Genomic DNA, 12,315 nt, shown 5'->3' with positions numbered 1-12,315 from the left:
TATAGTCCAGTGTCACGTATTGATTGATACATATGCATTAATCTCAATTATAGCCACACAAAAGGTCCATATATTATTCATATGTTACTTGTCAAGCTTAAAATATGGTGGGGAATAAAAAAAACATATTACCCTCAATTGTCTTCATATATACTACTCAAACAAAGGGATCTATATCAATTTATCTATATATAATTTCCCCCCCTTTACCTTTCCCCATGTTTTCTACATCCTTTTTCAGAGAATGAGGTGGATTGGTTTCCTGTATGGGCTCACCTTAATGAAGAGAGAAATACAAAGTTATTGATTTATGCCTAGGCAGCTTCTTATCAGATATCATGTTTCGTTTTGCATTGAAAAGAAGGGCGTGCGGAGAAAGAGGGCGAAACATGATTTTAATGTGTGGAAGTTAAACCTTCCTGCCTTAATTCATTCAGGCTCCATCATGGTTCTGGTTTGTGAAAGAAGCATTACGTATCAATGAACTAAAATGTCCCTTTTCCCATTAACCAAATATATATATATATAACAGGAGGAAGTTCCATCTATATATATAAAAGAGTGATGGCATCACGGCGACCCAGAAAACAACAAAACTACAGGCCCCCCAACCTCGAAATTTGACAACACAACCCATCATCCATGCCTCTAGGTTGATACAACAAAAAGAAAAGAAAAATAAAGTCCTAATTAGAGGGAGAGGAATAATTGCTTTTATCCAATTGCTGCCAGTTAGAAGGCTAAGCTTCTCCAACTTGGTCTCCTAGCAACCCAATAAAAAAAATAAAAAACACTAAAAATAATTAAAAACACTAAAAAATTAATACAATGAAATACTATAATAACAGAAAATAACTAAAAATAATACAAGAAAATAATAAAATATAATAAATAAAAAGATAACTTACAATACAAATAATTTAAAAATACAAATAACGTCAAATAAAAATTCCACAACAATTTTTAACCAATACCACCACCACTTTGCCACAGCAACGCGTGGCCGGGCACAGCTAGTGTTACTATAGAACAGCTTCATCTGTTCTTATAAGACAGGGATCTTCCAATATAAAGAGCAGAATTGTTCACTGGAGATAGAATCCTAGAGTTGGAAGAGACCTCAAAGGCCATCTAGTCCAACCCCATCTGCTATGGAGCAATAGATACACAATATAAGCCATCCCGACAGAAGGTCATCTAGCCTCTGTTTATAAACCTCTGCCACATTCCAAGGCAATATATTCCACTATTATATAATCTCTTCCTAATATTTAGGTGAAATTGCTTTTCCTGCTCCATGTCCCTCTGGAGCAGGGGAAATCAAGATACAGTATGAAATACCGTATATACTCGAATATAAGCCGTCCCGAATATAAGCCGAGGCACCTAATTTTACCACAAAAAACTGGGAAAACATTGACTCCAGTATAAGCCGAGATACCAATAAAATTACATTAATTGAGGCCTCAGCAGTTTAAATGTTTTTGAATCTTTACATCAAACTGTAATTTAAGATATGACTGTTCAACTCTGATCAAATCATTATTTTCATCTTCTTCAATTTAGATGTGCTTATGTATCCTTTTAATAATAATAGAGTGAAATAATAAATGTAATAATAATAATAAATGCAGTAAAGTAATAAATGTAATAATAAATAGAGTAAAATAATAAATGCATAAATAATAATTAAAATAGATTAAAATAAATGTAAAAGTAACAACAATAATAGAGTAAAATAATAAATGTATTAATAATAAATGCAGTAAAATAATAAATGTAATAATAAAGTAAAATAATAAATGTATTAATAATTAACATAGATTAAAATAAATGTAAAAGTAACAACAATAATAGAGTAAAATAATAAATGTAATAATAATAATTAATAGAGTAAAATAATAAATGTAACAATACCAATAATAATAGAGAAAAATAATAAATATACCATATATACTTGAGTATAAGCTGACCTGAATATAAGCTCAGGACCCTCACCCGAGTATAAGCCGAGGAGGGATTTTTCAGTCCTAAAAAAGGACTGAAAAACTAGGCTTATACTCGAGTATATACAGTACTTTCAAATGAGTTGCTGTGAGTTTTCTGGGCTGTATAGCCATGTTCCTGCAACATTCTCTGCTGATGTTTCACCTACATCTTTAGCTGGCATCTTCAGAAGTTCTGTTGGCAGTGAAGCAAGTGGAGTGTGTGTGTGTGTGTGTGTGTGTGTATCTATCTATCTATCTATCTATCTATCTATCTATCTATCTATCTATCTATCTGTATCTATCTATCTATCTATCTATCTATCTATCTATCTATCTATCTATCTATCTATCTATCTGTGGAATAATGTCCAGGGTGGGAGAAAGAACCCTTGCCTGTTTAAAGCAAGTATGAATGTTGCAATTGGCAAGCTTGAATTAGCATTTAAGTAGCCATGAAGTTTGCAAAATCAATAAGTGAGGGTATCTGCATAGAAGTGGCCTTTGTTGCAGAAAACATCACTGATTAACTTTGTAGCTTCATGGCTACTTAAATGCTAATTCGAGCTTTACATTCGCAATATCCACTCACACTTTCTTTAAACAGGCAAGGGTTTTTTCTCCCACCTTGGATATTCCACAGGTGTATATACTCCACTTGCTTTATTCTAATAGAAACTCTGGAGAAGCCAGCCACAGATGCAGGTGAAACATCAGGAGAGAATGCAGTTGGAACATGGCCATACAGCCCAAAAACTCACAGCAACCCAGTGATTCTGGGCATGAAATCCTTTCAAATGTTTGTTGTGGTTTTCACATCATCTCTTAATTTTCTCTTCTTCAGGATAAACACACCAAGCTCCCTAAGCCACTCCTCATAGAGTTTGTCTTCCAGATCTTTTATTAGTTTGGTCACCCTCTTAAGAGTACTTTCCAGCTTGTTCCTACACTTGGTGCCCAGACCTGGACAAAGTGTTATTATAGGTGCGATCCCATCAAAGCAGGGTAGAGCAGGACTATGATCTCAGAACTATACTCCTATTGATTCAGGCCAGAATTGCATTAATAATAATAATAATAATAATAATAATAATAATAATAATAATAAGGTCGTGAAAATGAGCACGCAAAGATACTGTGGGACTTCCGAATCCAGACTGACAAAGTTCTGGAACACAACACACCAGACATCACAGTTGTGGAAAAGAAAAAGGTTTGGACCATTGATGTTGCCATCCCAGGTGACAGTCGCATTGACGAAAAACAACAGGAAAAACTCAGCCGCTATCAGGACCTCAAGATTGAACTGCAAAGACTCTGGCAGAAACCAGTGCAGGTGGTCCCGGTGGTGATGGGCACATTGGGTGCTGTGCCAAAAGATCTCAGCCGGCATTTGGAAACAATAGACATTGACAAAATCACGATCTGCCAACTGCAAAAGGCCACCCTGCTGGGATCTGCACGCATCATCCGAAAATACATCACACAGTCCTAGACACTTGGGAAGTGTTCAACTTGTGATTTTGTGATATGAAATCCAGCATGTCTATCTTGTTTGCTGTGTCATACAATAAAATAATAATAATAATAATAATAATAATAATAATAATAATAATAATAATAATAATAATTTATAACCTGCTATATCTCCCTAAGGGGGCTCATTGGCTTTTTTTAGCTGCCACATTGCACTGCTGACTTATGCTCAGTTTGTGGTCAACTAAAACTTCCTGATCTCATGCTCAAATCATTGCTTAGCCATGAAGCTCATTTAGAAATCTTTCTGCTTTTGAATTGTAACTCCCAGGGCCTGTCTACACCTGGGGAAAAATTCTTATTGACACCGCATTTTTGTGATGTGCACAGATTCCACATTTGCTTTGTCAATGCTACAGGCAACACGAGTTTGCACTATTAGTGGCCATGCAAAAATGTCATTTTCCTTTCCTCCCCTATTTCCCATCAGGCATGCAAGTTTATATATTTCCAAGTAAGACTAAGGCCCCATCTATACTGCCATATGATCAAGCTTCTGAATCCAGATTACCTGCTTTGAACTAGATTATATGACAGTAACTGACTCCTATAATCCAGTTCAAAACAGATAATCTGGATTCAAAAACTGGATTGTATGGCAGTGTAGATCCAGCCAAAGGTGTCATGTTCAGGTGCACCAAAACCAATATATAGTCAGCGCTTCAGTTCAATGCCATATGATCCCTATGAAAGTGAAAAATTGCAAATAAAGGAGTGGCTATTTTTTAATCTGAGAGAATATCTTTCTAAAACTTTCTAGCTGGAAGACTATAGAATTGTATTGGAGGTCCAAAAAATTCCTAAAGCAGCATCCTCTCTATACATTTCTAGGTCCTCCAGCACAACTAGAGGAAGTTAACCATAGTTATAATGGAGGACCTAGAGATTCCTAAAGATAATATTTTTGAATAATCAAATCCACAAATGCCAAAAATTGCAAATCTGGAGGATCAACTGCACAGAAGGCGAAAACCTTTTTATTCAAACAGACTTATTTAGTTCTGCTTTAATGTTTGCATATTGTATATTTTAAATTGTATGCTAATGCTTTTATATTAAGCTGCTTTGAGTCTCCTTTAGGAGAGATAAAGCAGGGTATAAATAAATATAATAAGAATAATAAGAATGGGGCCCCTGGTGGTGCAGCGAGTTAAACCGCTGACCTGCTGAACTTGCTGACTGAAAGTTTGAATCCGGGTGAGCTCCCGCTGTTAGGCCCAGCTTCTGCCAACCTAACAGTTCGAAAACATGCAAATGTGAGTAGATCAGTAAGTACCATTCCACTGGGAAAGTAATGACACCCCATGCAATCATGCCGGCCACATGACCTTGGAGGTGTCTATGGACAACGCTGGTTCTTTGGCTTAGAAATGGAGATGAGCACCAACCCCCAGAATTGCACACGACTGGACTTAATGTAAGAGAAAACCTTTATCTTTACCTAATAAGAATAATACTAATATATTGATCTGTATCTGCTTACACATTCTCTCTCTCTCTCTCTCTCTCTCTCTCTCTCTCTCAATCTCAATCTCAATCTCTCTCTCCCTCCCTCCCTCTCTCATATATGTGTGTGTGTGTGTGTTGTAGATCAGCCAGAGGCTGATGCTTTAATTGAGGATTTAGAGAGGATTGTGGGCTTTCCTGTGGCATAAAGCGATGGGCTCTCAAGTCTGGGAAATTCAGGTCTGGGAAATGATGTTTCTCTCCTTGAGAAAACTGGCTCGGAAAGTGCAGGGCCTCAATGCCAGTCCGAGGAGACAATAGTAGATAAGGATTCGAGTGAAGAGCTGAGTGATAAGGAGGGTTCCCAGGAGAAACCACAGAGATCAAAAAAAGTTTCCATTTACAAATGGAGTATGCCGGGCTGAGAGATTACATGGGAAAGTTGGGGAGGAAATTCATAGGAGATGTCATGCTTTCATGGGTGGCTATTAAACAACAAGTTGTTTACTTTAAGGGTAGTTAAGGCAAGGCTGTGTTAGAGTGAGAAGCTAAGCCTGAGTTCTCCTGTTCATGGTTCAAGTCAAGCCTTGATTTTTGATTTAATATTTCCTGGAAGTTTTCTACCCTGTTTCCCCTAAAATAAGACATCCTCTGAAAGTAAGACCTAGTAGAGGTTTTGCTAAATTGCTAAATATAAGGCCTCCCCCGAAAGTAAGACCTAGCAAAGTTTTTGTTTGGAAGCATGCCCATCGAACAGAATACTAGAGCATGCAGGTTCGGTAAATGTACGTACCATAGAGTGTTGTACATGGAAATAATGGTAGTAGCAAGAAATTCTTGATAGGATTCACAGTTTGTCTGGTTATGCTGGTTTATGATGACAACTACTGTACAGTATATAATGTTCATTTTTTTGTTCAACAATAAATGTGAATTCTTCTTCATGGAAAAATAAGACATCCCCTGAAAATAAGACCTAGAGCATCTTTGGGAGCAAAAATTAATATAAGACACTGTCTTATTTTCAGGGAAACACGGTATGTTTCTGTTCACATACTCCTGCCCAAGTCTTATGAGTTATATCTTCCGGATTGTGGATTTGTGCTATATCTGTGATTCTTGGTTGTTTCTGGACTTTGTCACCTTTATGAGACATTTAGATTATTGTTTAGATCTCACCTTTTGCTAACCCTTTTTGGATTATATATCTTCTTTCCTTATTCCTGATTTTTCATATGCTTCTTATCTGTTTTTACAATAAACTGGGTGCTTATATTCCTGGACTCTTGTGTGGTGCAGTGGTCATAAGTGTTTCTAGGCCTGGAGTGCAACAGTGTGTGTGTGTATAGCCTGTGAATTTAAATTTAAATTTCAACATTGACTTAACACACTTCCTTAGATCCATTCAATGTGGCTTTTGGGGATGGCCACACAACAACAACAACAACACCCGAAACCCATTCAGAGCCTGAGCCAGAATGCTAGGTAAAAGGCTATTCTTTTTATAGCAATTTAATGTCCAAAGAACTGTTTGAGATGTGAATCATCACATTTTTGGAAGTTGCAATTTAAAAAGTAACTTTCCCAAGCTCTGATCTCATCAGATGGCCTTGGGTTATTCACTAAGGCTAAGCTTAACTGATCTTATAGTAGAGATAAAATGGAAAGAGGATCTCTTTGGAGAGAGTAAAACACAAATCAGCAAAATGCCTCTCCAGCATTTATCATGGTGAGTTATTGCTATGAGACAAACTTCGGATTCATAGATATTTTAATCATATTTACCGTGGTGGGTTTATTTATTCCTGGCTTCCCGCTGATCAATGCCTGCTTGCATCCATCCTCAGTCTACACTGCAATCGTATTATTGCAAATGAAGCATATTCAATAGCAATACTTGAGCTCTCTCCTCTCAATATTCACAGTATTAATGCAATTGAGCTTGGATAACCAGATGTACCTATATGAGTGCCAGCACATCCATTATGCTCAGAAACACAGCTGCAAGAACTCATTCCAGGATGTTGTTTGAAGAGCTCAAGGTTGCTGTCCAGAGCAATTGTTTCGTCAGGAAATACACCCATAAATAACAGCACCAGTCATCCTTTGAAACTGATGCTCTGATGAAAGCAACCAAATTCGGCTTTTAATCAGTATGTATTATTTTGGGGTGAAGAAAGGGTCTGAAGCTGTTGGGAATTGTGAGAGTTGAAGTCCAAAACTTCTGGAGGGCCCAAGTTTGCCCATGCCTGATCTACACTGTAGAATTAATACACTTTAACACCTGCCATGACTCAATGCTATCGAATCCTGGGATTTACAGTTTTGAGATATTTGCCCTTCTTTGTCAGAGAGTCACAACAAACTACGACTCCCAAGAGTTCATGGTTGCTACAGTGGTGTGAAACCGCATGTGTAGATGAATCCACAGTCACACAGTGAACTGCAAATCTCCGTAACCCGGATTTCCCCAATCCTTGTCCAGTACTCTTGCTAACCACATTTTTTAATTTTATGTCAAATGAACCCATTTCAAAATCAGATTTATAACACATTTCATTCCCTCACCAGTTTAAGACCATCTGTCTTATGGTTTAATAAATCAGGGTTGTTGGTGATTTTGTTTCACTGTAATTTCGCACAGTAACTAAAATCAAATGCACCTTAATATGTCCGTGTAAACACATTTCAATGCATATTTAACACAATTTTGGTAAAACGTAAAACCATTCTTGTATTTGTAGAAATCTAAGTTTTTTGCTGATTCCTGATATTTGATTAGAAGCATCATTGAGACAAAAAGGGATTTTGAAAGTTGAAGAGGACACTGAACTTGTTTAACTCCAGAACTCTTTACTTTCTGGGGGTTTTAGGTTTTTCTACAACTTCCAGAACATCTCCAGATCTTACAGATATAAATAAGTGCCTGGATTCAAAAATGTGAATCCTATACAAAACTTTTAGACATTGGATTAGAAAGAATCAGTTACTGGTATGTATACCTTCATGACCTTCTTTGTGCAATTAGAATTGCTCTTGAGTAATGAATCAAACTCTTGTGGCATTAACCTTGCAATTTCCCAGTCCTCAGAGACTATGGAAAGGTGAGATTTGCACAAATCCAAGATAGAGAAGACTCTCAATTAACTGGAACTCAAGGAAATTTTTTAAAAAATAATTCTTTAAATTTATAAAGCTCTTTTTATAATACAGTAAAACTGTATTACATTAAGTTAAGGTTACCTCTATCTGTCCTAATTTGACTTTAATACCTATATATCAAGTCATTATAGAGTCTGTGGCATGGTATAGTATGACTTAGGCCTATTTTTAATAGTAACTGGGCTTTGGCACAGCAGGTTAACCATCAGATGCAAGTAAATCCTGTCAGTCAAGAGGTTGATAGTTCAAAGCCCAGGTCAGGGTGAGCTCCTGGCCTTTAGCTCAGCTTCCGCCTACCTAGCAGTTTGAAAGCAAAATCTCTCCTAAAGGAGACTCAAATCAGCTTAACATAAACACATTAGATACAATTTAAAATATGCAAATATGCAAACATTAAAACAGAACTAAATATAAACAGTATTAAAAAATCACAGTTAAAAGTCATTAAAACATATTCGAAGCTAAAAACCACAGCACTCCATTACTTGATCTTAAAAACTGTCATCTTTAAAAGCCTGTCTGAATAAAAAGATTCAGCCTGCCATGCAGTTCATCCCCCAGAGTTGCAGTTTTGGCATTTGTGGATTTGATTATTCACAAATATTATCTTTGGGAATCTCTAGGTCTTCCATTATAACTATGCTAAGTAGATTAATAGGTACTGCTTAAAAGTGGGGAGGTATTTTAAAGGCACCCAGAAATGCCAGAAAATGCCAGCGATTAGATCAAAAGAAGGATTTTTAAGAACAAAGCTCTTTGGCAAAAAGATGGAGCGATAGCACCCCCCCCCCCAACCGAGCACATACCTCCAAGATGCCGAAAGCGGGAAAGCCTATATATCTCTATCTATGTATAATTGTCTGTCTTATCTGTATATAAAATGGCATTTAATATTTGCCGCATATGTATGTTCTGTGTTCTGCCCTGAGTCCTCTTTGGGATGAGAAGGGCAGGATATATATGCTGTAAATAAATAAATAAAACAAATAACCTACATTTTTTGGCATTTGCCAACTCCCATGGGTGTCGGTTAACTGAGAGTCTACTGTATCTAATTTTGGGGTAAATTATCCAGTGGATAATATAAACTATGTTGGCTCTTTAGCAGGGTGGCTTGCTTAATTGATAGATACCTTAATTAATGTCGTGATTCAGGAAGAACGTTCATGCGGAAATTCCGACCTAAGTCCGTTAGTTGAGTTAAAAAATACATTTAATTAAGCTTCCCGTTTTCATTAGCAAATTTTCCAACTTAATTCATAACTTAATTGATTTTCATTAGTTGCTTCCTGCCACCATTTGAATGCATTTGCAAGAGGTGCTCATTGATTGGATTTCTAGTGGATTTCATTCAGGGCTGGCTCTCCCCTCCTTCATCGTTTCAGCACTAAAGGAGCCTCCAGAAGAAGGAACGTTCCTGGGTGTTTGTTAAGGCAGACAAACAAACTATAGACCCTGTTTCTTTGTTTTTGAAGGATCTGAGGACACATTTTCAAAGGATTTCAGTATAGTAAATACAGCTCATTTCAGGTGGGTCTACATCAGACATGGGCAAGCTTCGGCCCTCCAAGTGTTTTGGACTTCAACTCCCACTTAAGCAGCTGATGGGGGAAAGGAAGGGGCCCGAGGCTGTTAGGAATGGTGGGAGTTGAAGTCCAAAACTCCAGTTGATGTAATTGAGAGGAAGGGGCTTCATCAACTCAACTTATTTAGTGTGTTGTCAGACATTTTATTTATTTATTTATTTATTTATTTATTTACAGTATTTATATTCTGCCCTTCTCACCCCGAAGGGGACTCAGGGCGGATCACATTATATACATGTAGGGCAATTTGGGGCCGGGCTGTGGTGCAGCTGGCTAGTAACCAGCTGCTATAAATCACTACTGACCGAGAGGTCATGAGTTCGAAGCCCGGGTCGGGTTAAGCCTCTGACCATTAAAAAAAATAGCCACGGCTTGCTGTTGACCTATGCAGCCCCGAAAGACAGTTGCATCTGTCAAGTAGGGAAAATTTAGGTACGCTTTATGCGGGAGGCTAATTTAATTAATTTACAACACCATAAAAACTGCCGGCAAAACACGAGGAAAAAGAATGAGGAAGAACAGCCACCACTGGACGGTGAAGCAACAGCTCCCCCTGTGGCCGGAATCGTGAAGCTGGAAAGATGTTAAATGCCTCTGTGTCTGTCTAAACTGAATGTTGTTTGTCTGTTGGCATTGAATGTTTGCCATATATGTGTTCATTGTAAGTCCCCTGAGTCCCCTTCGGGGTGAGAAGGGCGGAATATAAATACTGTAAATAATAAATAAATAAATAAATAAATAAATAAATAGGGCAAACATTCAATGCCCATAAACACATCGAACCGAGACAGAGACAGACAGACAGACAGACGCAGAGGCAATTTAACCTTCTCCTGAGGGGATGTTCAATTCTGGCCACAGGGGGGAGCAGCTGCTTCATCATCCACTCTGACGGCACTTCCTCATTCCAACGTTGTAAATTAGTTAAACTTGCCTCCCCACTTTTATAAGTGGTACCTTATTTCCTACTTGATAGATGCAACTATCTTTCGGGTTGCTAGGTCAGCAACGAGCAGGGGCTATATTTTATTTTTAATTGATGGGTGCTCACCCCGATGGGCTGGCCTCGAACTCATGACCTCATGGTCAGAGTGATTTATTGCAGCAGCTGCTTACCAGCCTGTGCCATAGCCCGGCTCCTTTTTTAGTGAAAAACATGGCAAAATCTTCCAATACATCCCGAGAACTGTTTTTAAGGAATTTTACTCTCAGTGTGGAAATTATATGAAAGGGGAAAAAAGATTGAGATTATTCTTTCTGTGACTTGTGGCTCATTAGGCAGGTCTTCCAAATAGAATAAGCCCTACTGCAATTACAGTGGCAATATGAATTGTCAATCACTTCGCCAGCCTTTCTAGATCAGTGTGTGTTGGACTACATTTCCCATGATCCCCAGCCAACACATGATATATCTATGAACAGTATGTTCCTTTAAAGACATGATATGATTATTCATGGATTGTATTAAGAAACTATTTAGGAATCTCTAAATTCTCCAATGCCTTTCTAAGGTCAACTCCCAGTAAATTGAAGGTACATATGCAAAGGCCTCTGCACACAGATCTACATATGTGCACATATGTACATGTGTATCCTTGTCACAGCTACTTATTTTCAATTATTTTCCCCAAAGTATTACTCATTGACAATGAAAGTCATGAGTAGTCTGTGGGATATATGTTAGGGCCACTAGTCTAGTTGGGTTGGAAGCATCTGTCCAAGGTTGAACTTACACTATAGAATTAAAGCAATTTAGTACCACTTTCACTTCAATGGCTTAATGGTATGGAGTCATGGGAGCTGTAGTTTCTGCTCAAGAGTGCTGTTGCTTCAACAAACTACAGTCCCCACAATTGAATAGCATTGAGCCATGGCAGTTAAAGTAGTGTCAAAACACAATAAATCTCCAGGGTTGGTGCATCCCGAGTTCTCCTTTTCTCAGAGGTGCTTTGCTTCACCTGTTACTAATCTGCTTTTATCCTTGGAGATACCAGGGATCCAAAGGGGAGAATTTCACATGAGATACAGGTGCTCTTCTCTGGTTATTGGAAAAGGAAAGTTGATATGAACCATAATACCCAGGAGAGCATCCATCCATACACCTGCAGCTTTGCAAATCAGAACTGAAACCATGGGGACTTCAAAAAAGCACTTTGTTATACCCAACTGAGCTGTTTGAACATATTATGATTATACCTGTTGTTATTGTGTGCTGTCAAGTAATTTCAAATTCATGGTGACACTAAGGTGAACCTATCAAGGGTATTTCATTGTAAACTTGAGTCAGAGGTGGCTTCTCATTGCCTTCCTCTAAGGCTGAGAGAGATGTGATTTGCCCAAGGCCATCCAGAGAGTTACCATAACTAACTCTCATTTCTTGTCTTCCTAGTCAACCAATCCAACCGTTAGTTTGCACTGGTATGTTATGGGTACACTGTAGAATAAATGTATTTAACACCTCTTGAACTGCCATGGCTCAAAGATATGCAATGATGGAAGCTGTAGCTTTACTAGATCTTGAGTCTTCTTTGCCAAAGACTGCTAGTTCCTCACCAACCTACAACTCCCATTATTCCATAGCATTCAGCCATTGCTGTTCA

At 37.9% G+C, this 12,315-nt stretch overlaps 1 protein-coding gene across 6 annotated transcripts in view; it reads right to left on the bottom strand.

Moving 5' to 3' along the window:
* Positions 1–12,315, bottom strand: part of skor2 (SKI family transcriptional corepressor 2) — a 91,728-nt gene that overhangs the window by 20,484 nt on the left and 58,929 nt on the right. For 5 of the 6 annotated variants that reach the window (XM_062972574.1, XM_062972577.1, XM_062972575.1 and 2 more), the window contains exon 5: positions 211–276. The exons of the other annotated variant lie outside the window; for it this stretch is intronic. In XM_062972574.1, coding sequence (XP_062828644.1) covers positions 211–276 — 66 coding nt within the window. The remainder of the gene's footprint in view (positions 1–210; positions 277–12,315) is intronic. 6 annotated transcript variants of the gene reach the window in all.

The sequence above is a fragment of the Anolis carolinensis genome, chromosome 2 (genome assembly GCF_035594765.1).
Source record: "Anolis carolinensis isolate JA03-04 chromosome 2, rAnoCar3.1.pri, whole genome shotgun sequence".
NCBI lineage: Eukaryota > Metazoa > Chordata > Lepidosauria > Squamata > Dactyloidae > Anolis > Anolis carolinensis.
Note: the sequence above shows the minus strand (reverse complement) of the source record. Positions and strands in the feature narration are given on the sequence as shown.